Here is a 27,191-nt window from a genome sequence, read left to right on the forward strand (position 1 = left end):
TCATCACGTTAACATGCCCTCACTGTTTTAGGAAACGTCATCCTAGAATCTGGGGCTTTGTTTAAAAAATTTTTTTTGAGTTTATTGTTTTTGAGAGAGAGAGAGCATGAACAGAGGAGGAGCAGAGGGAGAGGGAGACACAGAATCCTAAGCAGGCTCCAGGCTGTCAGCACAGAGCCCGACACAGGTCTTGAACTCACAAACCACGAGATCATGACCTGAGCCAAAGTCGAATGCTTAACCAACTGAGCCACCCAGGCGCCCCTAGGATCTGGGGCTTTGTTAGGGAAGCTAGGTAGGCACTCTGGAATCTGAACCTGACCTTAGCCCCACCAGGAGATTGTTCTCTGGGAGCATCTGTACAAAGGTGGTGGTGATAGCCCCTCTCCTGGGTGCCATGGTGCGTGTGAAGCTCTTGGCGGGTGGCCCATGGCCCGTGGGAGAGAAGCCTGCACGTGGGATCCGTGAACGAGAACCTTGCCTGGCGCTTGGGCATGCTGGCCTAACCCAGCTTCCTGCTTTGCCCCTCTGCCTTCTGGTCTTTTGTGCGACCCCTTTCCTCTGACCGTGGAGAGTGGACTTGGCCCAAAGCACACTGTGCACGGAGAGGGTTTTCTTCATTACGTCTTAGTTAAGTGTGTCCTCCAAGAGTCATCTGGGAGACGAGGTGAGTGTGTTGTTGAGAAAGGAGCCCTTATTTGGGCTCCAAAGTTGGAGGCCTGGTGAAGGAGGTGGATTGTGTCTTCTGCGTTTGCGAGGTCGTTTGTCTCCGTCTTCTGTGTCATCTTTGCAGCGGTCTTGCAGAGTAGGCAGGACAGGTGTCCCCACTTGGAGATCAAGAGCCCGAGAGCAAGTGGCCACGGTGGCTGAGTGGTGGAGCCCGACCTCCGCACTCCGTGTTGCTCTTGGGCGGTTGCGTCTTGCCAGTGCCCTGTGGATGCTCTCGGGGTGAGGTCAGAGCAGCCCCGGCTGACCCGCAGCCTCCCAGCGGTGGTCTGGTGAGCCGAGGTTGGGCTGGCCAGCTGTGGCTGAGAGTGACATGGCAGGGGATGCAGGGAGGGGGTTTTGTTAGTCACCTAGGCCCTTCTGGCACCTCCCACCCCCCTGCATCAAAAACCCTGCTTTGCCTCAGCTTGTGATAAGCCATTTCATTCGTGCCCGGTGTCAGGATTCTTCAGGAGTGTTAAGGTGTCCTGGGTGCCTGACTGAAGAAAAATGTTGCCAGACTGAGCTAAATTAGGTCCATTATAAATTGAGATTTGACTTTGAACATCACTCTGTAGATGGGAATCATCATCTTTTTTTATACGTATGCACAGCTTTGTGGTTAGAATTGCTTTGTTTCTTTGTTTTTGTTTTTAATTTGAGAGAGAACCTTAAGCAGAACCTTCATGCCGGGCGTCCCACCACCCTGGGATCATGACCCGAGCGGAAATCGAAATCAAGGGTGGGACGCCCAGCCCACTGAGCCCCCCCACGCGCCCCTAAAGTTGTTGTGTTTGTTCTATATCTCACGGCTTGGCCTCGTGTCTTACAGATGAACACGTGTCACTGGAGTGACTGTTGGGCTTGCAGATGGGGGGAGTGTTGCATCCTGGGACAGTTAGGAATTACCTGACTTTGGTTAATTTCAGAGCCAAACGCCAATGTGTAGCGATGGATGACGACAGCCTGGATGAGCTTGTGGACCGAAGTCCAGGGCCAGATGGACACTCGCGACTCAACCCTGCTGTCCTGGCCAGCAGCGCTGGTGAGCAGGTCCCCCACTTCTCCCCCGGAGGTGGGCCAACGGGTGTTGGAGCTGGCATTGGTGGCTTGCACGTCTCCAGGTTGTTGGCTCTGGGAAAAGCTGGAGTTCCCTTTGGAGGGTTGTTTACTCTTGTTAATTTCAACTCTCAGTCTTAGTTAAAAAGTTACTCTTTGCTTTTAAGTTGGTTAGTGATACATTTTATTTGTGCCGGGACAGATGCTAGTGGGGAAGAATGTGCTTTCCCTGCATCTGTCCCCTTCCAGCCCACCTTCCCCAGCCCCACCTGGGCAGCCACGCTTTGGCTGGTGCCTGGAGCACCTCCGGGCAGCTCTGAGCCAGCCCTGGCCTTTTGCTGCCTTGATTGTGTGACACTTCCCCTGGGCTTGTGTCTTCATCTCTTTCGCCTTAGAAGACAGCGGTGACGGCAGCAGTGGCAGCTCTGAGGATGACACGGGCAGTGAGCGCAGCTACAGCACCGACGGAGAGGACGACGGAGAGGACGAGGAGGGCGGTCTGGAGGACCAATCCGGTGAGAGCGCTAGCGTCTGAATGGCTTCCTGGTATTTCGTCTTGTGGGGGCAGGGACAACAGTTCACCCAGCGTTGTTAGTGGAGCCCGCTGAGGGCCGTAGAAATTACGAAGAAGTCCCCTGAGGCGAGCCCTCGCTTTGGTTGTCATCCTCTGCGTCGAGAGTTCAGTTTGACGACACAGCCTCACAGGCCTCTTCCCTGGTGACGGCAGGAGACTCAAATGTCTAAGAGGGCGGAGCATCACGAAGTGGGGTCTTTCCAGGACGAGCACACGGGGGGTGCACTTGGTGGCCCCAGCTCCCTCACCCGCAGGTACAGGGCAGGGTTAGCCTAGCTGAGGTTCGCTGTGGCCCGGGGCCACCTGGCCAGGACTCTCAACAGGTCAGTGGCGTCATCTGTGGTTTGTTCTCGTTCTGACCAGAGCCCGAGAGCGCTGGCAAACGCAGGAGATGACTTCATTGAGGAATTCACAGCGCGGGTTTCCTGGTTGGCATTTGTGCCCTTCAGCTGCTGCACAGGGAACGTTGCTTGAAGCGACTCTGGTTAGGCTGACAGCGCCTCCTTCACTGTCCCTTCTAGCTGCCCTGGCTGTGCATGGCCTGCAAGGGCCCCAGGCCGGACTACCCTGTCCAAGACCAGCTGTGATCACCTTCCTCTGCGGGAGGGCACGTGTGGCCCTCTGCTGACAGGGTGCTGAACTTTGGAAGTTTGGCTCATGACTGCTTTCCTTCTGGCATAGTCATTAAGTCAGGAGAGGCATGGTCTTAAAGCAAATACCATGACCTGTGTATTTGACTCTGGCTCCCGTGGTTATCAGTGTTAGAATGTTCCAGAAAGGGAACCTTTCATGTTTGCGACAGTGCTCATGAGGGACCAGGACTGAAGTGGCATGAGCCAGTGTGAGTTTGCAACTTTGTGTGTGTTGGTGACCTATTCTTCCAGAGTTAGATTTTTTTTTTTTTAAATGTTTATTTTTGAGACAGAGAGAGACAGAGCATGAACGGGGGAGGGTCAGAGAGAGAGGGAGACACAGAATCTGAAGCAGGCTCCAGGCTCTGAGCTGTCAGCACAGAGCCTGACGCGGGGCTCGAACTCACAAACCATGAGATCATGACCTGAGCCAAAGTTGGACGCTTAACTGACTGAGCCACCCAGGTGCCCCCCAGAGTTAGATTTTTTAATAAGTTTTATTTTTTTCCGGAGAGAGCAGAGCGCTAGTGGGGGAGGGGCAGAGAGAGGGCGGAGCCCAGACACAGGACTCAAACACACAAACTGGGAGCGAGATTATGACCTGAGCTGAAATCAAGAGTGGTACACTCAATCGACTGGGCCACCCAGGCGCCCCCAGAGTTAGGTGTTGAATCCTGTACACAGGGATGTGAGATCCTGCCCGAGTTTGCAGGTCACGACTACTGTTCTTCTGCATATCCCCCAAGATTGAGTTGGGGCGTCGGTCTCAGGCACAGACAGTCGGCGCTGGCAGGGCTGAAGCCAGAAGACATCCTCCCTCGAGCAAAGGTCTGAGGGCTTGTTGGATGCCAGAGAATCTGGGCAGGGCCCGAGGGAGTGCAGGAGCCAGCTCGGCTGGGGTCCCTGCTGCTCCTGAGCTCACCACTTAGCAGCAGACACAGTGGCACAAAGAAGCAGTTATAATAAGGGTAATACGTGTCAAGAGTGGGTGTGCAGGGGTGTCGCGGGAAGGGCGCTCTATGGCCCTGGAGAAGCAAGAGACTTCCAGAGAGGCCCCATCCAAGCTGTGATCTGAAGGACAGGAGAGAAGGAGATGCGGGACCAGAGCCTGCAGGTGGCGAGGAGCCCCAGGAAGGGAGGCCGTGGGGCCCTGGGCGTGGCTGGCGGGCCTGGAAGCGTAATCGTGTGCCCTTCGGTCTTTGAAGCGAAAGAGGTGCCGTGTGGGAAGTGTGGTCAGACCTTGAGAAGGGAGTTTCCTACAAGGGCACTTCCTGCACCCCTTTAGGCCTGGCCCTTCCCAGGGGTGCTTTTTCTACTTGTTGCTTTTCTTGCTCTAGTGTTTGTTCCTGAAAACCGCTTGACTGCTGTCTGCTGAGTTTCCAGTTTAAGTATTATCTGCTTAAGTCTTACCATAAAACCTGAGGACTTAGGGCTCTGATCTGCGTGTGGCCTTGCCCCCACTCCCCAGGCTGCGCGCTCACGAGCGCCGCAGGGAGCCGTCGTGGACGAGGGAGTGTGAGTCATGGTGGCCGGCTCCGGGCACGGCCCTGGGCCACTCCAGTCTCCTCCAGCGGGGACCATGCCCTTCTCCGGGACCCTGTGTTCCTCAGCACTCGGGTTTTCAGGCCCACTGCCAAGCCAGGCTGGCACCCTCATCTGCACTGTCCTCGGTTTGCCCCCCCGACTGGTCGGGAGCACCTCCAGCAGCCCCTGAGAAGGGGTGGGCAGAGGTAGACGAGTCGGGGCCTCACGCATCTGCATGAGTGTCCACCCTCATCAGTGCTGGTCACTGTCCCTCAGAGACTTCGGAGGCATTGCTCTGTGAGCCGAGGTGCTGCACAAGGCCCAGGTGGCCCTCAGGTGGACAGTTCTTTGCCTTTCGGAATTCAGTAGGAAGAGCCTGGTCACCTGGCTTCGACCTGCTTCTGCTTCCTTGGCCCTTTCCAGCAAAGCAGGAAAGCGGAGCAAAGTCCCGTGTTCACGCAGCTTTCTGCCTGGCCTTTTCCAAAATTTTGTACGTGCCAATTTCATTAGTTTCTTTTCTTTTTTTTCCTTGCCGTGTAACGAATCGTCACCAACCTGGCAGCTCAGGACAGGGCGCTCACTGTCTCTGTGTTTGCGGAGCCAGCTGCCCAGGTGTGGGTTGCTGGTCCTTCACGCAGGTCTCACCAGCTGACATCAAGGGGTCACAGGGCTACGATTCCCGTCTGAGGCCCAGGGTCCTCCGCCGGGGTCATTGCTTGTTGGCAGGATCCAGATCCTTGCGGGGGTAGGGCTGAGGTCCTGACTGCTGGCCGGCTGCCGGCCGGAGACTGTCCTCACCGCCTAGAGGCCTCCGTTCGTCCGCACGGCACGTCATGTCAGCCGCGGGAGCACATCCCCCTGACTTCTTTCTCTGCAACCATCTGGGGAGCACGGCTGTTAGAGGAGTCACCTGAATAGTTTGAGCTCCCAGGGATTGTTCCCTCCGCCATGCAGAGGGAATTGAGTCACTTGGTGTGTCCACACTTCAGTGGATTGGATGGGGAGGAGTGCTGGGGCTCGTGAGGACCCTGCCTGCCACACCTCTGGTGCAAGTAAATTCGGGTCTCTATTTTAGTGGAGTTTGGGAGGGAGAGAAAACTAAACACACGTGTCAACTGCTGTGCTGAACTCAAAGTGTCTCCTTTTCTTCTGGTCAAGTCCCAGCCTTAGAGCTTCTCAGAAACTGATCAGAACTGTTGTGGCCAAATTGCCTAGTTAGGGATCTATGTTCCCTACACCCCCAAAGAAAGAAAAACGAGAGCTATAAGAGAGGTGTCACTCGGAGACAGATGGCTTGTTAACATCATGTTTTGAGAAGGGTTTTGGGGTCACGTGGTGCCGTCTGGAGGCTGCTGTGCCGAGCAGGGCCACCGCAGGGAACCCAGTTGTCAGAAGGGGGTGGCCCCTGGGACCTGCCCTGATCGTGAGGGTTCTGATTCTGCCTCCAAGTGGGGGCTAGAGGAGCTGGTATGGCCACTCAGCCAGTGTCACATCCCCTTAGCTTGGACACAGCTTCAGGGTGAGGTGCTTGGGGATGGTTACACTGGGCAGGGCTGCAGGAAAGGGATCTGTCCCTTGAGTGTGGGGTTTGGAAACACACTTTCCTGAGTGCAGTTGTGGGCTGCTTGCTTCCAGTGTCCCGGCTCACGAAGTTGTGCTCCTTCTTTCTCAAGGTTCTGAAGATTCTGAAGAAGAAGGAAGAGAAGAAGGAGGCTTGGGAACGTTAGTGGCCGTGGCGGATACTCAGGGGACGTTGGAAGCCAATGGCGCATTTAATTCTGATGACGATTCCGAGAGCTGCCCGATTTGTCTCAATGCTTTCCGGGACCAGGCCCTGGGGACACCGGAGAACTGTGCCCATTATTTCTGCCTGGACTGTATTGTGGAATGGTCGAAGGTGAGCGAGGCTCTGAGGTTCTTCCTTCAGGATGGCCTCTCTCCGTTGACTTTTTGTTTTCATTAAGTTTATTTATGGGAGAGGAGCAGAGAGCGGGGGAGAGTGAGAGAGCCCCAGGCAGGCTCTGTGCTGTTAGCACAGCCCACGAACTATGAGATCGTGATCTGAGCTGACATCGAGAGTCAGGCTCGACCGACCGAACCACCCAGGCACCCCCCTCTGTCCACTTGCAAGTGACCCTGTCAGTTGCTAGCCTTTTGCTGGCGCTTCTCTCTCCTCTACAGTAGAAATTGGGGCCACAGGGTTGGGTCCTAGACCGGTCTTTGCTTTGTTGGTGTGCCGTTGGGGTTGCTGATAAAGCTCACTGTGGGGCATTGGATGAGGAGGATTATTTATGGGTTGGTATCCCTGGGGGACCTGTCTGCAGAAATCCTGAATGACCTGGGCGCAGTGTGTGGCCAGCAGAGTCAGCCTAGTATGCTGTAGTCTCACAAGGTGGGGTCATCTCAAAGAGGCAGAGAAAGCACGCGATTCAGTTTGGCAGTGAGTCATAACCGGCAGTGAAGGGAGCCATCCTTGAAACAGTTGAAGGGAATTTACCAGAAAGACACGGTGTATTTCATGATGAATTTTAGAAGCAGGAGCCCCCTTGTATTAAACTTTCTACTGTGAGACATTTCAAAGAAGTAGAATGGTACAGGAGGAGTGGTGTGGGCCCCCCACCCCCATCTTCAGGAACCGTTAAGTCTGCTTTCCGTGTTTTGTCTCATCCTCTCCCCCCTCCCCTGTAAGTTCACCAACATGGACGCAGTGTGAGGGTGGCAGACCTCCATGCCACCACCTCACTCAGCGAGATTAACAGCAGCACCGTAGCCTCTAACCCCAGCCCTGCTCCCCGTTTTCCCAGAGAGCTCAGAGCGTCTCCAGTGGGAGTTTGTGTGACCCGTCCTCATGGCCACGTGGCTGCTGGCTCCCTATGGTGTCTGTCGATTGAGGGCTTCCCCGTCCTGATGCCACTAGTTCCTGGTCTGTGGCGCTGGATCCATAGCACACGTCAGATCAAGGTTTAGGTTTTTGTGGCGGGCAGAGCCTTGGAAATGGAGGAACACCACCAGGTGGTGGTTGTCTCCTAGTCGATGTTGTACTGGAATAGTGCGAGGAGAAAACAAAGGTGTAAGTGTCATGTAGGAGAAATTATCATTTGCAAGTAGTAAGTTATCGATACAGATATCTTACCGAGGAGCTGCTGTAATGTGGAGTTCAGAAAGATTGCCAGACACAAGATTAATACAGATTAAAAGTTACAGTATACATAGAAGTAAGTCCTGAAAAGACACATGAGACCTTTAGAGAGGTTTTCTAAAACCTTTGAGACTGACTGAAGAAAGCACTTTCTGGAAGGGAAATCCCACCTCAGAGAGATGGCAGTCGTGTATAAGTTCATTGCCACCCTAACCAGAGCATCAGGGCCTAGCAGGGCTGTGAGATTCGTAGAGGAGAGAAAGCAAATGCCAAGAATTGGCAGTCCTTTTGAAAAAGGGTAGTCGCATGCCGGCTGTTAGGATCTGTACAACTCCGGTGAGTATACCAGGTTGGTCCGGGAATGGACACCAGGCCCCGGGAGCGTGGTGGGGACTCGTAGGGACAACCACACACGGCAAACAGCAGGTAGCATCTCACACTGCGGGGAGCGGGGCTCTCCAGGCATGTGGGAGAGATGGAGAGGAAGGGGGCCCGCTCGCGCCGCCCCCCCCCCCCCCCAGGATTGGAAGTTAGCAAGTGGTGCTCTGAAGCCTTCGTGGGAAAATGCGGGAACTGTCGGGACAGGGAAGGAGGCTTAGCGCAGTGTAGACCAGAGACCCGGGAGGATGGGAGCCCCTGGACCTCTCAGAGTGGAGGTGGTGTAACGTGTCCAGCCACGTGGCTCATGCACCGTTGCCCTGTGAGCTGGCGAGAGGATGGGAGTCCGTCTGCGCAGACCCTGCTCGGGTGGGTGGGCGGCTTGTCTTTACCCGCCGCGTGGGACACGGCACGGGAACCGGTGACCACCGTCGACCGTTTGGACGCACCTGCTGGTGAAGAGTGGGCGTGTGCAGCTGGAGTCCCGGTCCTGAGGGCAGGCATCTGGAGCCCCAGGGGACGGAGCAGGGGTGGGTGGGAGGGGCTGGAGGGCTTGGTGCTGACCACACAGATGTCAATTTGTCAGGTTTCGAGTGCACGTTGTTGGGTATGATCTGCACGATAGAGGTATTTTAAAACAAACTTCTACGTGTCCAAACCGTATTAGTAAAGAAGAAACATTTGTCACATTTGATGGGCAGCCGGCCACACTATGTGAAGAAATACCAGCATTTGCTAAGAAACAGATGTTGAGCAACCTCGTGCACGCGGAGAACCGTGGCCCAGGGGGTAGGGGACGCAGAAATGGCCAGCATCCTGCTGTCCTGGCTGGAGGCCAGCCCAGGAAGGCCCCCATCCCGCTTTGTGCCTAGCATTTAGCACGTGCGTGCCATGCGTGCGCGTGTGTGCGCATACGTGCGTGCATGTTATGTGCGCGCTCACAGCTAGCCTGCCTTCCCTCCTCCCCAGCAGGAGAGCAGCCCTGCACGGTGGGGGTTTGTCTTTTGGCTTCGCTGCTGTGCTCCCAGCCACTCGGCACGGGGCACGTGGACCGTAGAAAGTAGATTTTCAGTGTAAGATGAAGTTCTCACTTCTAAGGGAATGTTTTATTTCGAATGTGGTATTAATCGTGAAAACGATCCTATAGGATCCCGATGCAATTTTTATTTCTTACAGAATGCCAATTCCTGTCCAGTTGATCGAACTATATTTAAATGTATCTGTATTCGAGCTCGGTTTGGCGGTAAAATCTTGAAGAAGGTAAGTGCAGATGCTGTGCTAGAGGGCCCCTCCCCACACCTTATCATGTTGGTCCCTGTCTAATGGGAGAACGTGCGCTCACAAGCTGATTTGCTTTCCTGAAGTGAGTAAATACTGGTTAAGTGCTTTTGAGAAACCCGCGGAAGTGTCTGGAGCGCGAGCAGCGGCCAGAGGGGTGTGCTGTCTTGTCGACGGGCCCGCGTGCTGTGGGCGGTGCAGCTGGCGTGTCCCTCGCACTTCCTCTCCCCCGCTCCCACAAGCCTTCTCTACAGCTCACAGCTTCTCTTCGGCCACGACAGCCACGGGGGAGGCCAGACCTGGGAGAGGACGCCTGCTGTCTCGGGACCACGCATCTGCTGGTGCTGGGCCGGGGCGGGGCCGTGTGCCAGGGGGGCTGGGGACAGGAAGTGGTTCTCCTTTGTTCTTTTGCTTGTCTGCTCGTGAGAGGCTTGAAGGGCCTGTTAACGTCTTCTGTTGCTGAGGAGAAACGTTACAGAGACTCGAGTACCTGCCTTCGACGTGTGTCGTGCAGCTAGCCATAGGCCTGCCGTTTTATTTACATGGCGCACAAAGCCATAGATGCGCGGGGACTTGGCTCTTCGTGTGCCGATTTCTCGTGGGCACAGTGCTGGGCTGGAGGTGGCGGCTCTGCTTCTGCTCGTTCGGGCCCCCGTCACCTGTCCCAGACACTGTCCTCCTTCCCTGGAACCGGGGCCTCTGTTTCCGTGTAGCCGGTCCTCACCTACCTGGAGCATCTGCCACCCAAGTGCATGTCCCCAAGCCCTTCCTGTGTGTGCGGGGACCTGGGGGGTGGGGAGTCCAGGGGGCACACTGGCTAGTGCAGTTGGGGAAGATCGGAGAGTGACTCCAAGTCCAGTGCAGATGATGCCGGAGGCTGGGGAGGCCCCCGAGTCCCATCCTGGCCCCGGAGTAAAGGGCGAGTGAGCGGTGGGGTGTGTGACCTGGGGTGCTGACGCGGACGGACGGAGAGAAGCGCGGAGGCCATGTTGTTCGGGGGCGCGGGGAGACGGGCAGGGGAAGGAAACGTCTGAACACCTGGTGCGTCTCAGACCCTGGATCACGGAGTCTTGGTGGTCGCGCCTCCTCGCCTGCCCGTAGTGGGCTGTTCTCCGTGCGCAGCTGTGACCACCGCTGCCACGGCGCAGCAGCGCACTTGACTGCCACAGCCACGGTTCTCGAGAGAATGAAGGCTTCCGGCTTTTATTCTCTTCCCTCTTCATGTCTCCAGCGCCGCTGCCCTGGGTGTCCCCACCTGCTTGGTCTGCGGGACCTTTCCATGGGTCGTCCTTTGTTTTCCGTTGGGTTCGCTGTTTCTCTTGGCTAACTGCCTGCACGTGGTTGCCGTGTGCACTTTGCCCCAGAGCCTCCGGGCCCACGGAGCCTGCGTGCGTGTCGCGAGGCGGCTCAGTGTGCTCTGCACCGGCCCAGCAGCCGTGCCTCGGATTTGGGCTCCGCTTGTCGCTGACCGGCGGGGCTTCTCTGTTTCAGATTCCAGTGGAAAACGCCAGAGCCGGCCGGGATGAGGAGGAAGACCCCACCTTTTGTGAAGTGTGTGGCAGGAGCGACCGGGAGGACCGGCTGCTTCTCTGCGACGGCTGTGACGCAGGGTGAGCACGGCGGCTTCCGAGGCAGACGAGGCCTTTGTGCCCCGGTCCCTGCCGAGCCCAGCCTCTGAGACTGGAGTGTTAACGTGTTAGAGGGAAGTCCTGCAGGGCTGCTTCTGTGCTTCGTACCCACAGATCTTCTCTGTGATGCTCAGGGGGGCCACGCCCCCCGGTATTCAGAACGCTGAATCCCAGGCCGCTGGTGGGTAACCAGCAGGTCTCCCAGGCTCTTTTGTTCCCGCTATATTTATATCCTCTACCCGTTCCCCCAAGATATTCTGAGGAGACTCACAAAGATGCACGTGACGCGTCGAGACTGCGAAAAGGTGAGGGGCACGTGAGAGATTGGGGCTGGGGGCCCAGAGAAGGGCTTGTGCAGGACCCCTGCTTTCTGTGAGGGCAGGTGACCCTGTGTCCAGCAGGCCCTGGCTCCTGGGAGCCTTTCTTGGGCCTCCTTCCAGCATAGGAGGCATTGCTGGGTGTCTAAGGAATTTTTCTGCCACCAGGCTGTGGTGAGAGGGCTACAGAAACTTCTCCTTTGGGGCACGAGTGGCAGAGAATCCCGTGAGGCTGGCAGGTTTGGAACTTTCTCTTGGGTAACAGGTAGCTCCTTTGAGGCCTGGACTGAGAAGCAGCAGGAGGTAGGAAGTGTCAAGCCCTGGTGGGCCCAGAGCTGCCTCTGGAGGCGCAGAGTTTATTCCCTTCGATTGCTGACCGGAGCCCACCTTCCGGGTGCCTTCCTCCCCAGACAGATGCCATGTGCTGTGCGTTTTGTCTTCCTGAGGCACCTCCCAGGGGCCTCCCTCTCCAGTCCCACCTGCTAGGCTCAGATACGCGGTCTGGTCTCCCTTCTTGCAAGGCTCTGCCTGTGCGCGTGCTGGATCAGTGCTCCAGCATGGGGTCTCTGGGAGTCGCCTGGTCTGACAGCCCCCGCTCACTGGTGGCTGTGAGTCTGGCGGACAGGAGAGTGCTGCCTTGGGTGACAGAGCCAGCGCCCTGCTCTTGCTGTCCCTGTGCTAATTTACTGATGGGACTGAGTGCAAGCAGGAAGCTGAAGAAATGTGGTTTCGTAGGGACCTGGGGCCAAGAGGGTAGCTTAGCCCTCAGAACTCTGCTCACACCTAAAACAGATCCTTTCCCGGTGTGTTCATGGCCATTCTGGGCATGTGAAGGAAGGGCCTAGGACAGCTGGATGCTGCAGGAGAGGCCATTTGAGGTGGGAAGAAGGCCTGCCTATGACCCTTGTCACTAGCCCTGCCTCTGCAGCCCACAGCCCCCCAGCCGAGTGCTAAACTTGGGTGTCTTCTGCTGGCCTTGTGGACAGCACTCTGTACAAAAAGATGCTGATGGAGCTAAACGTTACGGCTCTTTAAGTGTAGGTCTTACGTGTCCACACGTCCTCAGACTTAATATTTGCAGTCTGCTCAATTTGTTTTTTTAATGTTTTTTTTATTTTTGAGAGAGAGAGAGAGTGGGAGAGGGACAGAGAGGGAGAGACAGAATCCGAAGCAGGCTCCAGGCTCTGAGCTGTCAGCACAGAGCCTGATGTGGAGCTCGAACCCATGAGCCGAGAGATCTTGACCTGAGCCCAAGTCAGACGCTTCAGTGACTGAGCCCCACAGGCACCCCTGCAGTCTGCTCAGTTTTCATTAACGGTTGTTTTTTAACTTAAAAATCAAGTCTGAAATTACTCTACTATTCTTCTGAAAATAGAGTCGTGAGGTTTTCTGTAGATAACAGGAATATGCCACATCCTTTCGTTGTTACAGGAAGTAAGATAAAGAGCATCTCTGATTTTTTAAACTTCTCTGTTTAACATAGAGGGGCAGTCACTAGGGAGACAGTTGACATCACCGCATCACGTAGCCACAGCTGTCCTTGCTGGGAAGGCGGTCCATTCTCGGGGGCTGTGACTGCTGGGCAGAGCAGCATGCCTGGCACGGGAGCTATGCCCCCATCCTCATGGGCATCTTGTGGCCCTCACTGGGTGTGAGTCTACCCCGTGGGGTGACTGTGCTGGACGTAGGCTGGCCGGGTTGGGCACCCGTCACACACACCAGTGGCCTCTGCTTGAGGCCCTGGAGCTTGTGTGAGGAGAACGTAGGGTGGCCCATGTTGGATCCTTGGAATGCTTTGTGAGATTTTGTTCCCGAGACCACATAGGGAAGGATCTTCTGAGGCTGGAATCTACTTGGGGTTTTGGGGTGCTCCCTAGGACTTTACGCTGGGCTGAGTTACACTCTAGGAGGAGCCCCCTCACCCCCATCCCTGCGGTTCTCATGTGAGGTCCTGGCAAGGGGTTCATGGAGTGAGGGCTTCCACCTGGAATTCTGTGTCCCTGGCTGCTCGTGTGCCAGCACCGTGAGCAGTACGTGGTCTGTAAGCGGAGTTGAGTCTGCCCTCGTGTCTTTGGGCAGGGTGTCCGCATGGGGTTTTGCCTGGCTCAGGGCTGTGTGGGGTCTTGGGATGAAGTTTGGAGCAGGCTGGCGCAGGTGGCCCATGCCAGCGGTGACTCCTCCCAAACTGCTTTCCATGAAGACTGGATTGAAGCACCTGGAAAACCACGGTTAGGCTACATTTCCATTTGCTTTCAGCAGACAGAACCTTTCTTTTTCCCTGAGCTTCTCAGACAGGAGTGTGAAGTGTAAGGTGTCAACGTTTGAAACTCTCGGGGCTGCTGAGTGACAGCCGGGTTGGGGGAGGGCAAGCTGATGTCTGCTAACCGGAGATGAGCCTCCAGCCACAGGCAGGCGCCAGATCCCTGCCACGGTCAGTGGCAGAGCCCCCACAGGACGCAGTGGCCCGGGTCAGGTGGCCACTTTCTTGGCTCGGTCCGTCCACGTAGTGTGCCTCCCCTGCAGGGTTCAGGGGCTGTCAGGGCCCCTTTTGGTGAGCAGAGATCCCCGGCATGCCCCCGGGAAGGACTACGGGAGTATCACCAGCCTGCTGTCTCCCATCTGAGCACACCTCTGGGTGGGCTCCAGGTGCCTCAGGGTCAGGCTCTGGGGAGGCGACCCAGGCTGCCAGCAGCACCTTCTTGCTGTGTGCTTGTGGTGTCCCCTCTGCTGGGGAGAGGGAGCTCTGGGTCCCTCCCTTTCCTAAGGACCTGGGTCCACGGTGCCCACCCTCATGACCTCATTTAATTCCCCCCTTCCCCAGAGGCCCCATCTCCAAATACGGTCACACTGAGTGTTTGCTTTCAGGGGACACAGTCCAGTCTATAGCAGGGTGCACGGCAGCCTTGGGGCACATTTGGATGACTGTTGTGTGGCTCACTCAGTTACGGCAGGGAGACTGACGCTTGTCTGCCACCCTTGTGTTCCGGTAGGTACCACATGGAATGTTTGGACCCTCCTCTCCAGGAGGTTCCAGTGGACGAGTGGTTCTGTCCCGAATGTGCTGCCCCTGGAGCTGCTCCCACCGCTGGTAATGTTTCCTTCTCGGGCAGGGCGTGCTGAGGGGGGCGGGGGGCTTCTCGTCTTGTGGGAGAACTTGCAGGGCTCTCCGGCAGGGCAGCCCAGGCTCCAGGGGGATGCCCCCTGCCTCCCACTCAGTCCCCCTGCCAGGATGGGGGCGTGGCAGCCCCACATCAGTCCAGGGTTTTCTTTCTTCCCAGATGCAGGTCCCGTGAGTGAGGAGGAGGTCTCCCTGATCTTGGCTGACGTGGTGCCCACCACCAGCCGGCTTCGGCCTCACGTGGGGAGGACCCGTGCCATTGCCAGGACACGCCAGAGCGAGAGAGTCCGAGCGACCGTGAACCGGAATCGGATCTCCACCGCCAGGAGAATCCAGGTGGGTGCGCACGACACTGTGGCTGCGAGGCTGCTCCTGGTTCAGCCCCTCTGGGTGCTGCCCGCCCCCGTCTTGGTGCACCTTGGCTGCCCAAATGCTCTGGGTGGTGGGCACAGCAGAGGGGTGCGGACGGCAGGGTGGGGCCTGCGAGGGCAGCGGCGTGCACCTGCGGGCGTTTCCTGGCTGCCGTGCGGGGAACCGAGCCCGGCGGGCCCGAGGGAGCAGGAGCAGAGAGCTGGTCTCTTCCAGTCCACAGTCCTGCAGGGAGGGCCCCACGCCGACCCTTCCAGCCTCCCTCCGGTTGTGCGCCCCGTCCTGTAGCAGCACCAACCGGGGGCAGCAGTGCCTGTCACAGGTCGGCGTGCTCACCCAAGGGGGCGTCAGCCGATGGGGAAGGGCGGAGGACTTTGTGGGGGCTGGTGCCCCCACGCCATCACCCGCTCCTGTGTCCACCTGGTGCCCTGCATCTGGCTGCTCTTTCCTCTCTGTCCCTCGATCTCTTCTCTCCGGTCCCCAGACTGTGCCGGCTGGTTGTGCACCGGCACGATGTGCTGACTCGTTGGCACTGGCTGTGCCGTTGGCTCCTTGCGGCCTGCCTGGCCCTCATTCTTTATTCTCACCCTGAACTTGCTTCTCAGGAGCACCCCCCCCCCCCCCGCCCCGGCCCCGTAGTGCCCACAGGAAGCTCTTGGTGGCCGTCTGGCTTTTGCGGTTAGCCTGGCGGGGGCGTGTGCAGGGTTGACCCTCGAGGGCTCCCCAGCAGGGCTGCCCAGAGTCCTCACGGGGCACAGCGGGCGGTATGAACAGCCTGAGGGCAGTCGCCTTGCTGACGGCACCCTCCTTCTCGTGTAGCATGTCCCGCGGTACCTCATGTCTTCTCTGCTGGATGAGACCATTGAGGCTGTCGCTGCCGGTCTGAGCACTGCCGTGTACCAGCGCCCCGTGGCGCCCCGAGCCCCCGCAAAACGCAGGAGGAGAGCAGGTAAGCCTGGGTGTGCTGGCTTGGTGAGGGCCGCACGCTCGCCCCGCAGGGCCTTCCCCTGGAGTCCCTCCTGCCGCCGTCACCTGGGTTTTCAAGTAGCAGAAGTGGCACACGGACGTCTTGTGGGCCAGCTGGGTCTGGTCCGCGTCATCCTTGCGAACACCCACTGTGGGCGGTGAGGTCCCTGCGGCCGTGCTCTCTGCGTGCGTGTCGGGGCCACTTGGCCTTCATGTCGTTGGGTAGGAAGCTTCTGGAGAATTTGGCAGAATTGCCTTTTCTTTTCCCTAAATGCCACAGTAGATCAGGAAGACCCCGGTCCTGGACTTTGCTGTGTGGGAGCAATTACAATGATTAATTCATTGCTTTCTTGCCACGTGTCTCCAAGCTGTGCGTTCTTCAGTCAGCACTGTGCTCCCAGGGGCCCCTTTCCTTCTGCTCCATCACGTGTGACCAGTGAGGCCTCACAGACACCTGTCTTATTCACGGCTTATGATCCGAGGTCTTTAAAGTCCACTTCATCGAGATAAGAATGTGGTGTGTCCGCTCCGTGTGGTTCCAGGTTTGATAGACGTAACGTCCAGCTGGCTTGGCCCTGCCCGTCCCAGCCCCGCCAGCCGGGTCCCCGTCCTAGGCCGGTCCCGTCCCAGCCGGTTCCCGTCCCAGCCCCGCCAGCCAGGTCCTGTCCCAGGCAGGTCCCGTCCCAGCCCCGCCAGGCAGCCCTGCTGTCCTCCTCAGCGCTGGGTGTCAGTTTGGTGTGTTTTCAGACTTCACGTAACGAGACCTTTGTGAGGTGCTGAATGTGCTCCAGCTTAGCGTGTGTGGTTGTGGGTGCCAGTGGCTGGCTGGCTTCCGCTTGTTGTTGAGGGAGCCCCCCACCCCCACAGTCTGCCCCCCCATACACGGAAAGGCCGCACTTTGTCCCCTTTGCTGTCCGGGGTCAACTTTGTGTTGTGATCACGGCCGTGGAGGACAAAGGTGCGAAGTCCTGCCCGTTCGAGTACCTGTCTCCTGTGGGCAGGGTTTCATTTCGGGTCAGCGCAGGACCCGGCTGCTGGCTCATTGGGTAGATGTGCGTCCCAGGTCGCGTAGCACTTTGTACCCCTGTCGGCAGTCTGTGAACCAGAGTGCTGCGCGTCCTCGCCCACGCAGGGACCGGGCGGCGTGTGTCCTCACCATGCCGGTGAGCTTTCTTGTGACTCGGTGTGTGTTGGACGTGCCCTGTGTCCCCCACCGTCAGGGAGGAGACCCGGTGCTGTCCCAGCTTCCTGCTTGGGGCTGTGCTGGAGTGGCCACCTGTGTCCGCGTGCCTCGCGTGGCCTCTCCCCTTTTTCGGGGATGCTCTCTCCTGTCCGCTGGAGCAGGACTTACAGTAGCAAACTGAGCTCCATGCGAGTTCTCTGCCAGGGGTCGGTCATCGCTCCCAGCTATTGGAGCTGGGGAATCCACACCACGGTCATACCGTGCCTGAGGTTTTCCTCGTGTCTCCCGTCTGTGTCTCCTTGTGTTAGAAACTCGACTCCTCAGGGCCAGCACCGTGCCTGCTCGCTGATTCTCCATTGGACAGCGGCCTCAGGGTCACGGCAGGGTCATGCCAGCGCTGAGCAGGCAGGACTGACTGCAGGGGTTTTCCTCCGTCCCTCACGCGCACGCCACCAAGCCCCTGGCGGGCACTCTACCTGTGTGCGGGCAGCTGCGTAGATCTGTGCTTGGTTGTGCCTTTTTGCTGTTTTGGTTTTCTTTTGTTGGCTTTGCTGGTGAGTTTTTTAATGCTTTTTATAGACTTCTGCCAAAGTGGTGGAAACATTGGGACGAACGAGTGGAGTCCCCACGGAGCCAGCCTGGCCTGGCCTCCCTCTCCCTCACTCACCTGTTCCCTCCCAGGAGCCCTGGAAGCACGGCCTTTGTGTCTTCTCTTTCCCTCCCTCCCTCCCTCCCTCCCTCCCTCCCTCCCTCCTCCCTCCCTCCCTCCCTTCCTTCCTTCTTTTCTTTGTCTTTTGGTTTTTAAAAAAGAATTTTTTTTTAATGTTTATTTGCTTTTGAGACAGCGTGAGCAGGGTAGGGACAGAGAGGAGGTCACAGAATCCAAAGCAGATTCCAGTCTCTGAGTTGTCAGCACAGAGCCTGACGTGGGGCTTGAACTCACGAACTGTGAGATCATGACCTGAGCCGAAGTTGGACGCTTAATTGACCGAGCCACCCAGGCGCCCCATGTCTTTTTTTTAAGTTAAGCACAGTATCAGTGTTGCACCTGAGGAGGGGAACAGTAATTCCTTAACCCCACGAGTCTGTTAGTATTGAAGGTTCTAATTGTATCGTAAGTGAGGTAGAATTTTTAAAAATAGTATATTTGAATCCAGAGCCAAACAAGATCCACGTTGTACCAGCAGCTGTGCCTGGTAAGTGTCCCTGTGTCATCTTGATAGTGGGGTTGCCCGTACGCGCTGCTCCCCGGCAGGCAGAGACCGTGGGCCGCTGGTGGAGCTGTGCGTCCTTAGCTCTTTGCTTTTGCGTTTGCCAGCTGCCCGGGGAGGGGGCGGGGGGGGGGTGGGCAGCAGTGACTGCTGGGCTCCCTGGCTGCGGTCTCTGCGCTCCGCGCTCCGCTCAGACCCGCGCTCGCACCGAGGAAGGTGCAGAGAGCCTTTGCTCCTGGCACTGGCTGCTTCCCACTCCTGCGGTTTTTGTGGGCAAAGCACTTAAGGCGTTGGCTTGTTTCCTTTATTGACCAGTTCTCAGAACCACCGCGTGACTAGTAGCCTCCTCAGCAGCGATCACGATCGCTTAGGATTTTTAGCCCCATTGTGAACTTAGGGAGCTAGATACATTTGATGCGTATTAAAACTTACGTACGTCATGAGGGCCGATCCCTCTGTCTCCTTAGAATCCCCTCCTTCCAGGCTGAGGTCCCTGCGGTTTTCCAGGGGGCGTTGGAGTGTCCTAGAATTAGGGTCCCCCAAGCCCATGGTGGCACCCCTGAGGAGACGGACTCACCTGAAGCCTGGGTGTTCGTGCGCTTTAATCTCTAGGATGTGTTACTGAAAATACGTGGTGGTTTTTAAGTCAGTTGGAAGGAGTCCTCTGGGCAGATCAAGCAGACACAGATCTTTTGTTGCATTTTACTAACTTGGTTGTCAGGGGGTTTTTTGTTTTTTGTTTTCCCCCATTTAATTTTGTTTCATAATGATGTAAAATATTTACTGGTGACAAAAGTCAGATTTACGGATCAGAGCAAACTCTAGAGTCACACTCTGTCCTTGCTGTGCGCTGCGTTCCCTCTCTTGCTCCTTTGTGAGGAAGCACTGTTTTTTCGTGATTTCTCCATTTACAAACCTGAAGCCACTACGTATAGTTGTCTGCGTGCCGGGTCCTGGCAGTGCACGGCACGTCCGTGGAGGGGGACACGTGGGGTGGGGTGGGGTGGGGGCCTGAGGGCGCACAGTAAAGCACAGACTCTCAATGTTCTCTTTGTAGGAAGACGGAAGAAGGTGTCAGGAAGAAGGAAGACCCAGTCCAGGTCGTCTGTGAAGAGCAGGGGCTCTGGGACGAGGTCTAAGAAACGCCAGGGTCGTGCCAAGAAGAGAAAAGGGAAGAGGTCAAAGGTAGCCCCTCGGATAGCGGGGTGGGACTCAGACGAAGCCTCCTTTCTGTGTTTACTTAGAGAGTCGCTGATAAACATGACCCTTTTCTGCAGCAGAGAGTAAAGGTGGGGCTGGGACAAGAGTTTTGCCAGGACCCTTTGGAGCTGGGCATCCTGAGGGAGGGGTCGTGTGCAACTCCAGGCACCCCAGAGGTAGGCCCTGCAGGGTGCGGAGGGGCAGACAGGCCAGAGGGTGGGGAGCGGACGCCATCCCAGGCTGTTCCTTATCCTCGTTCGCGTGTCTGCCGCGGGCCTTCAGAGTGTGTGCGCGCCTCCCCCGGTGAGCGCCCTCCTGTGCTGTGCGTCCTGCTCCGTGGTGTCTGTCCTCACCCCAGCTCCCGGGCTGGACGGTTAAAGCACACTAGTACATAAAACATAAAAAGCTCAGTTGTAGCCAAGCGTTTGCCGCGTCCGTGTGTGAATTCCTGCTCAAGGTCGTCGCCTTTGCCTGGTTAACACACACGCACGTGGTATACGCTCACATAGACGTTTCTGTTAGTTTTCGGCGGGGCATTCGAGCACCTGCTGTGGTGGTTCGTCCAGACGGAACTCCTGGAGGGACGGGAAGCCGAAGCTGCGGCCGCACGTGGGTGCTGGCACGCCCGCTTCCCGCCGTGCAGACGTCAGCCCTCTGGCTCACTGCCCTTCACGCCCCGAACAGAGCCGACCGCGTGTGTCAGCGTCTCCCTGCCAGGGTGCCCCAGGGGCTGCTGCCCGCACGTGCTTGGGGTGGGAGCACCCGCCCCCCCCCAGCCCTCGTCCTCGGGTGGATGGACATCACCGGACGGTGGTTTTGCGTTGCGGGGGTCGGGGCTGTTGGGATGTAGTCCTCAACTCTGGGGCAAAACCTCTGAAACGCTATTGTTCCCCCAGTGGAAGCCGTCAGCTGGGGTTTAGCGCTTACTCAGTCTGGTGTGTGTTGTGCAGACTAGTCCTTGCACTGGTGTTTCTAGAGCCTCACTCACCCTTCCTGGTTTTTTTGTGACTTCGGTTCAGAATGAAGCCACAGCTCGGTCCCGCATTGCACGGACGCTGGGCCTCCGGGGTCCCGTCCGCGGGGCCTGCACCCCATCAGTGCACAAGCCTGCGGACCCCTCTCTGGGGCTGATGCGTGCAGACATCGGGGTGGCCACTCTGTCGCTCTTCGGAGACCCCTATGAGCTGGACCCCTTTGACAGGTAACCGCAGGGAGGGGCTTCCCCCTCTTTTCGTGGACAGTGGGCCCCAGATCCCACGTTTGTAAAGAGAGGGTAACGGTTCCTGAGTCTCCCACCCTCGTCGGACCCCCCCAGGTGGTGCCCAGAAGGGACACCGTAGGTCCTCAGCCACTAACAGGGAGAAAGGTGTTCTGCATGTCGGTCCCTGCTGCCCTGGGCCCGCCCAGAGGTGCATGCAGCTGCTGACACGAAGCTGCTACATGGGTCCCGTGTTCGGGTTTGGGGCACAGGTGCCGCCATGTGTGTGGTTGACAAGGGGTCTCCTGGGCCTTCCATGGGGGTCACCACTCCTGTGGCCCGTGTGCTCTCTCCAGCAGCGAGGAGCAGTCTGTGGACCCTGCTTCCCCTTTGAGCGCCAAGAGGAGGGTTCTGTCCCAGTCGGCACTGCGCTCTCACCGGCCCGTGGCCAGGCCCGTGTCCATGGGGCTCTCCAGGTGTGTGCCAACAGGGACAGTGGTCGGGCGGGGGGTGGGGGCTGGCGCACCTCCTCTCCCAGGGCCCCTCCCTTGACCGTTTGTCGAGGACGTGCCACCGTAAAGGGCACGAGGAGCAGGAGGAAGGCTGCAGGTGCTTGAGGCTGCTTCTGCCCGCCCACCTCTGTCACGGGACTGCTATCCAGGGTGGCCACCCCTGGCTGGGTGCTTTCCTTCTATTTCACTCCTGATTTAAAAAAAAAAAAAAAACGAAACCAGTAAATAGGCTGCCTGTTAGTAGCAGTTGGGGCCAGAAGCACCAGAGGATTTCACCTCCAGGCAGCCTGCTTGCTTGTCTTTTGTCAGAGCTACTGGGGGCAGGGGTGTCTCATGCCCTCCCCACACCGAGGTCTGGCAGGGCTGGGACCTGGGGGGCGGCAGGGGGGCACGGGGAGGCAGCAACGGGTCTGTACCTGCAGGAGGAGTGTTCCTGCTGCGGCGCCCGAGCCAGAGGTGGACGAGGCCCCCGTCCCAGACCTAGTGGGGAGCATCCTGTCGGGCCAGAGCCTCCTGATGATGAACGGTGCAGACATCACCATCCACCGGGACGGCTCCCTCAGTGCCAAGAAGGCAGGTGAGGAGGCCTCTGCATGACACCCAGTGGAGCCTGCGGGGGCGCCCTCTCTGTCTCGATGCTCGGGGCGGTTGAGAGGGGCATGTGAGCCACGGGTCCTGACGAGACCGTTGAACTAAAATAGGTTTCTGTTCAGAACGTACCTAAAAGCAGTTTTCTACGTGAGGTCATGCTTCCGTTAAGTCAACATCGCTTTCTGAACAGAGTTTGCAGGCTGAGTTTAGATGATGGTGGGGTCTCCGGGCAGCCCACAGACCCTGCGTGGCTGGCATGTGGCTGGCGTGTGTTCTCTCAGAGCCCGCAGAACCGGCTGCTGTGGAGCCCTCCCCTGCACATCCGGGCCCTAGAGGGTGTTCGGGGTTGGGGGTGCCCAGCCATGGGGGGCAGGGCAGCGCAGAGCCGGGCGGCCCCTCCCGGGCCTCCCTGTGTAACAGGCACAGGCGCTTCCAGCGGCCAGTGAGCACTGCTCGTGAGTGTGGCCGGGGGCCTCTCACCCCGTGCCCCCAGGAGCACAGGACTCTAGCCCGAGGAGTGAGTAGGGATAGGAATTTAAAAGCCCAGCTTCTAAGAGAAAGTCATCTTGATCTGGACCAACAAAATGAGCGCTTTTTAAAGGAGGCAGTGGAAACTGATGGCCACTCACTCTCGTGTCTTTCAGCACCCGTTTCCTTTCCGAGAAGCTCAGGCGCTCCACCCCGAGGGGGCAGAGGCCCCGGGGCCTGCCTGCTGCCCGGAGCGCCACGCTCAGGCAGCGGGCTCCAGAGTGCGGGGCTGCGCTGCCACGGCGGACCCACCCCCGCCTGCGTCCCCGCTCTCACCCCAGCGGCAGCCGTGAGACTGGACTCCTCCATGACCCCTCCGTCAGGTCAGGCTCAGAACCTGTCAAATGTAAGCAGGCCTGGCTTAAAGCACAGTGACGCCCCTGGATGTGATGGCGACAGCAGGCACGCTCGGCCCCTTAGTTCTGTGTCCTCTAAGACCTCGGGCAGCTGCTCTCACTTGCCACGTGCCAGTGCGCTGCAGGGACAGGCCGTGAAGCCAGCTCCCAGGAGGCCCAGCATCTCCGAGCTACCCAGGATACCGAAGGTCAGAAGGGAGGACGGTGGCGGCCGGCGGGCGGATGCGGCCCCCGCCAGCGAGCAGCGTGTTGAGATCCCCAGCTCCTGCATCAGCCGGCTCACAGGCAGGGAGGGCCCCGGGCAGCCCAGCCACGGCGCCCGTGCAGAGGGCGAGCCCAGCAGCAGGGGCCCACAAGAGCCTGGCACACACTCAGGGGGTGGATCCCAGTCCCCCGCCACGCTGGGACCCTCAAAGGGGAAGGGTGTCAGCTCGACCTTCGAGAGCTTCAGGATCAATATTCCCGGGAACACGGCACATTCCGGCAGACTCTCTAACCCCGGCTTTTGTAACACGTTCCGGCCTGTCGACAATAAGGTGCAGAGGAAAGAGAACCCCGCTCCCCTCTTCTCCATCAGGAAGGCCAAGCAGCTCAAGAGCGAGATCTACGACCCCTTCGACCCCACAGGCTCGGACTCTGGTTCCGCCGGCAGCAGCCCCGAGCGCCTGGGCTCTGGCCTCCTGCCCTCTGAGATCACGCGCACCATCTCCATCAACAGCCCAAAGGCGCCGGCGTTGCAGACCGTGCGCTGTGTCACCTCCTACACGGTGGAAAAGGTCTTTGGGACGGAGCCTGAGTCCCCTCGCGGGTCCTCCGCCAGCGCGCTCGAGCTCCGGGGCGAGGGGGCTGCCGAGGGTTCCTCCGACCTGGAGCGCGAGGGCCAGGGCGTGGTCTCCAGGGCGCAGAGGCCATCCCCCCCAGAGCCGTGGGAGGACAGGGACCAGCTGCCCTGCAGTACCTTCTTTGGCTCCGAGGAGCGGACGGTGACCTGCGTGACCGATGTAGAGCCGGGGGCACCATCCAGCCCGGGCGCCCCGCAGACAACTACCCACAGGGTTGTGGAGCTGAGGCCCCCATCCTGCTCCCGCTCCACATCCAGCTCCCGTGGCAGGAAGAAGGCCAAGAGGAAGCGGGCTGAGGCCAGGGAGCACAGGAGGACCCGCTCCGGCTCCCGCTCAGGCTCCCGCTCTGGGGAGAGGAGCTCACGGTCGGTGTCTCCACCGGTGGGTGAAGGGCACCCCAAGAGGCAGCAGCCCAAGGCCCGGGGCCGCAGGTCCTCCAGTGACCACTCCAGCAGCCACGAGCGAGCCAAGCGGAAGAAGGTGAAGGATGAGGGCAGGAGGAGGAGGAGGGACTCTTGGGGACGCGGCCGGCGGCGGTCACGGTCCCGGTCCCGCTCAGGCAGCCCCGGCAGCTCCTCCCATGAACGCAGGGAGAGCAGGAGGAGGAAGCGGAGGCGGTCGGGGTCCAGGTCTCGGGGGAGGGAGTGCTCCCCCCCCAGCAGCCTGGAGAGGGCCCGGAGGCACCGGCACACAAGGGAGCGGAGCCCCCGGGAGAGGAGCCCTCGGGAGCGCCCCCGTGTCCGGTGGAGCTCCCGGGAGCGGAGGAAGCGCAAGTCCGGGTCTCCACGGTCGCCGAGCACGGAGCACAGGTCCCGGGAGCATCAACGGCCTCGTTCCCATGAGAAGCGGCCGAGGCCTCGCTCTCCAGAGAGGAAGTTGGTGCCCCCTCCCCAGGAGGAGCAGAAGCCCGACAGGGAGCAGCCGGCCAAGCCACTGGTCTCCGTGGGAGCAGACGCCTCTCCAGCAGGGGCCGAGGCCCACAAGGAGGCCCCGGATGTGCCCGCGGAGTGTCCACCCGAGGACCTTGATTACGGGGACTCTGTCGAGGCCGGGCACGTCTTTGAGGAGTTTTCAAGTGACGCTTTCTTCCTGCAGCTTGATGACATGAGCTCTCCGCCCTCCCCAGAGAGCACGGATTCCTCCCCAGAGCGAGACTTCCCACCCAATCCTGTGGTGCCCCCAGCCAGCCAGCAGCAGGACCCTGCCCTGGTGGCTGTCATCAGACGCGAGGTGGCACTGATCCACGATGATGAGGCTGCGCAGCCCCTGCCCCAGGCACAGGGCCCCCAAGAGAAACCCTTGCTCCAGCAGGATGCTGCTGGGGCTGCCACGGCGCCTGGCACCCTGGGAAGCCAGGCTGGGGTCGGGGTGCCTGCGGGGAAGGAGGAAGGCGCCTCTCAGACCCCCTTGCTGCGGGCGAAAGCCCTGGTGAAGAGAGTCACCTGGAACCTGCAGGAAGCGGAGAGTGGTGTCCCTGCCGAGGAGCGAGGCCTGCGTGAGTAGGGTGGCAGGGTGGCCAGGGCAGCGTGTGAGGATGGGGGTGGCCTGGAGCAGCCACCAGTATGTGGGGGCGGTCTTCTCTCCCTGGGTGGTACATGGACCTCTTTGGTCACTTCAGTAGCATAGGCCATGGGGCAGGGAGATGTCTGCAGCCTGGCCCGTGGTCCTTGCTGCTGGGATGCTTTTCTGGAATTTCCCAGCCAGGAAGCAGCCTGTGGCCCAGAGGTAACCACAGAGCACCCACCTCCCGTGTTGGTCCTCAGGAACGCCGCTCCACAGGCCTCAGAAGCCCCGGGAGGGGGCCTGGGAAACAGAAGACGTGGGGCCCTCGGTGGTGTTCCAGCAGGCATCCTTCTCTGAGCCGCCTGCCCCTGGCTATGCACATGCAGAGTCTGGCTTCCCGGACGCCGAGCCCTCTCAGGTAGGTGCCTGGGCCGGAGGGACGCGGTCGTGTGCCGGGCCACACAGGCTGTGCCGGGCTGGGGCTGAGGGACTTCCCTCTCTGCCGGGGATCTTCCTGCCGGGAGCCTGAGATCTGTGCTGAGTGATCTGCATTTTTGCCCAGGTTTATACCCCCGACCTGCCCACCGCCCCAGCTCTCCCTTTGAGTCTCCCGCCCTACGTGCCAGCCAGCCAGCCCACGGTCCAGTTCATCCTGCAGGGGAGCCTCCCGCTGGCGAGCGGTGGGGTTGCACAGAGCCCAGCCCCGGCGCCCACTGCCCCGACCACGGCTTCAGAGCCAGCCGGCCACGCCACTGTCGCTGGCAACTCTGAGGAGAGAGCAGCTGCTCCCAGGCCTGCCGCGGAGAAGGCCAAAACCGAGGAGGTGAGTGTCTGTCCTCCTTCCTCAGGGGCGGGCTCCTCTCCTTAAAGGGTGCCCCCGGGGCCGGGTGGTCACAGGTGTCCTTGTTCTCAGTACATGAAGAAGCTGCACACGCAGGAGCGGGCGGTGGAGGAGGTGAAGCTGGCTATCAAGCCCTTCTATCAGAAGAGGGAGGTGACAAAGGACGAGTATAAGGACATTCTCCGCAAGGCAGTGCAGAAGGTGGGTGTGGGCGCTGCACCCTGGTCAGGTGTCCCTGGGGGCGGGTCTGTGCTGTCTCCCACTGATGCGGGCTCCGGAAGGTGCTCCAGCCCGGGGTTGTGCAGCCAGGCCTGGGGCAATATTGGTGTGACCTGGCCACCAGGGGCCGGTTGTGTCCCATCACCGTAGCTCATAGGTGCTCAGGAAGAGTAGACCATGTGTGTGAGGGGACGGAACAGCATCCTTGTCGCTCGTTAAATAGGCTGAGTGGCAGAGGGTAGTTGTTAGCACACCGAGCTTGCAGCCGGGAGGAAGACAGGACCCCGGGAGGTGGGCAGTTCTCAGGCCCAGGGTGTCAGGTTCAGATCTGGAGCCCACTGGCTGCACCACTCGGGCTTGGAGACGGACCCTCAGCAGTCGTGGGAGGCAGGTGGGCAGGTTGTGCTCTGTCCCTTGTGATGTGGACTCTGAGGGCCCATGATCACTATGGGGACATCTGAGTAAACTGTGCCTCCCCACCACCTCCTGCCCCCCAGATATGCCACAGCAAGAGCGGGGAGATCAACCCTGTGAAGGTGGCCAACCTGGTCAAGGCCTACGTGGACAAGTACAGGCACATGCGCAGACACAGGAGGGCTGAGGCCGGCGAGGAGGCACCCCCCCAGGGCACCGAGAGCTGAGCCGGGCACAGAGCAAGGGGGCACCAGTCCCCATCCCCGAGCCACTCTGTTGGGAGAGGCAGGAGCAGACAACTCTGGAGACAGCCATCACTCCTGTGTTCAGGGTTCCTGTGACCACACGTGGTCTGTGCCCCTGTCTTGCTCACGGTTCAAAACTGGACTTTTTTATATGTATATTATAGATACACACTGTTTCCATGGTGTTCTAATTTATCAAAAATGGATTATCTTTAGAAACTTCTTGATTGACTCAGTATTTGAAAGGTGAAGCCTTTGGGATCAGGAGGGGCCAGGGGAATGCAGGGGGGCTCCCCGACCCAGCTCACAGATGGCCTCATTTTATTTTCTATCCTATTAAGGGAAGGCCCTTCCCACGTTTTCTGTTTGATGTTCTGTAAATGACGCGGTTTGCTCCCTCCCACGGGGCAGAGCACAGCGTTGGTGGATCTGGAAGGCAGGAGAGCCCTGCACACGGCACAGAGTCGGCCATTCACGCGTCCCCCTCCCCAGCACACCTGGCAGGAGCAAACACCTGCTGTCCCCAGAGCATTTTGTATTCTGAGTAGAGTTTGTTGGCTCTGAAGCGTGTGGCCTGTTTCTTCATTACGAAGACAGAAAAGGACGGGTGTGTGGGCGGGTGAGGGGTGGTCACCTCCCTTCCGGGGCATGCGCGGGGAGC

The 27,191-nt window shown here is 59.0% G+C and overlaps 1 protein-coding gene across 11 annotated transcripts in view; it reads left to right on the top strand.

The window, feature by feature from the left end:
- PHRF1 (PHD and ring finger domains 1) overlaps nt 1-27,095 on the top strand; it is a 30,294-nt gene extending 3,199 nt beyond the window's left edge. For 4 of the 11 annotated variants that reach the window (XM_027051402.2, XM_053202691.1, XM_053202689.1 and 1 more), the window contains 17 exons: nt 1,635-1,750; nt 2,163-2,279; nt 6,168-6,391; nt 9,188-9,271; nt 10,781-10,899; nt 14,225-14,322; nt 14,513-14,688; nt 15,541-15,670; nt 19,139-19,266; nt 20,301-20,482; nt 20,836-20,955; nt 21,414-21,568; nt 22,227-24,803; nt 25,072-25,229; nt 25,374-25,634; nt 25,725-25,853; nt 26,369-27,095. In XM_027051402.2, the coding sequence (XP_026907203.2) occupies nt 1,657-1,750; nt 2,163-2,279; nt 6,168-6,391; nt 9,188-9,271; nt 10,781-10,899; nt 14,225-14,322; nt 14,513-14,688; nt 15,541-15,670; nt 19,139-19,266; nt 20,301-20,482; nt 20,836-20,955; nt 21,414-21,568; nt 22,227-24,803; nt 25,072-25,229; nt 25,374-25,634; nt 25,725-25,853; nt 26,369-26,512 (4,896 nt within the window). In that variant the 5' untranslated portion in view covers nt 1,635-1,656 and the 3' untranslated portion in view covers nt 26,513-27,095. Of the gene's footprint in view, nt 1-1,634; nt 1,751-2,159; nt 2,280-6,167; nt 6,392-9,187; nt 9,272-10,780; nt 10,900-14,224; nt 14,323-14,512; nt 14,689-15,540; nt 15,671-19,138; nt 19,267-20,300; nt 20,483-20,835; nt 20,956-21,413; nt 21,569-22,226; nt 24,804-25,071; nt 25,230-25,373; nt 25,635-25,724; nt 25,854-26,368 lie in introns of all 11 variants that reach the window. The other 7 variants (XM_027051399.2, XM_027051404.2, XM_027051403.2 and 4 more) reach the window with 4 other exon arrangements.
- Nucleotides 27,096-27,191: the final 96 nt, after the last annotated feature.

The sequence above is a fragment of the Acinonyx jubatus genome, chromosome D1, assembly GCF_027475565.1.
Source record: "Acinonyx jubatus isolate Ajub_Pintada_27869175 chromosome D1, VMU_Ajub_asm_v1.0, whole genome shotgun sequence".
In the NCBI taxonomy this organism is placed as follows: Eukaryota; Metazoa; Chordata; class Mammalia; order Carnivora; family Felidae; genus Acinonyx; species Acinonyx jubatus.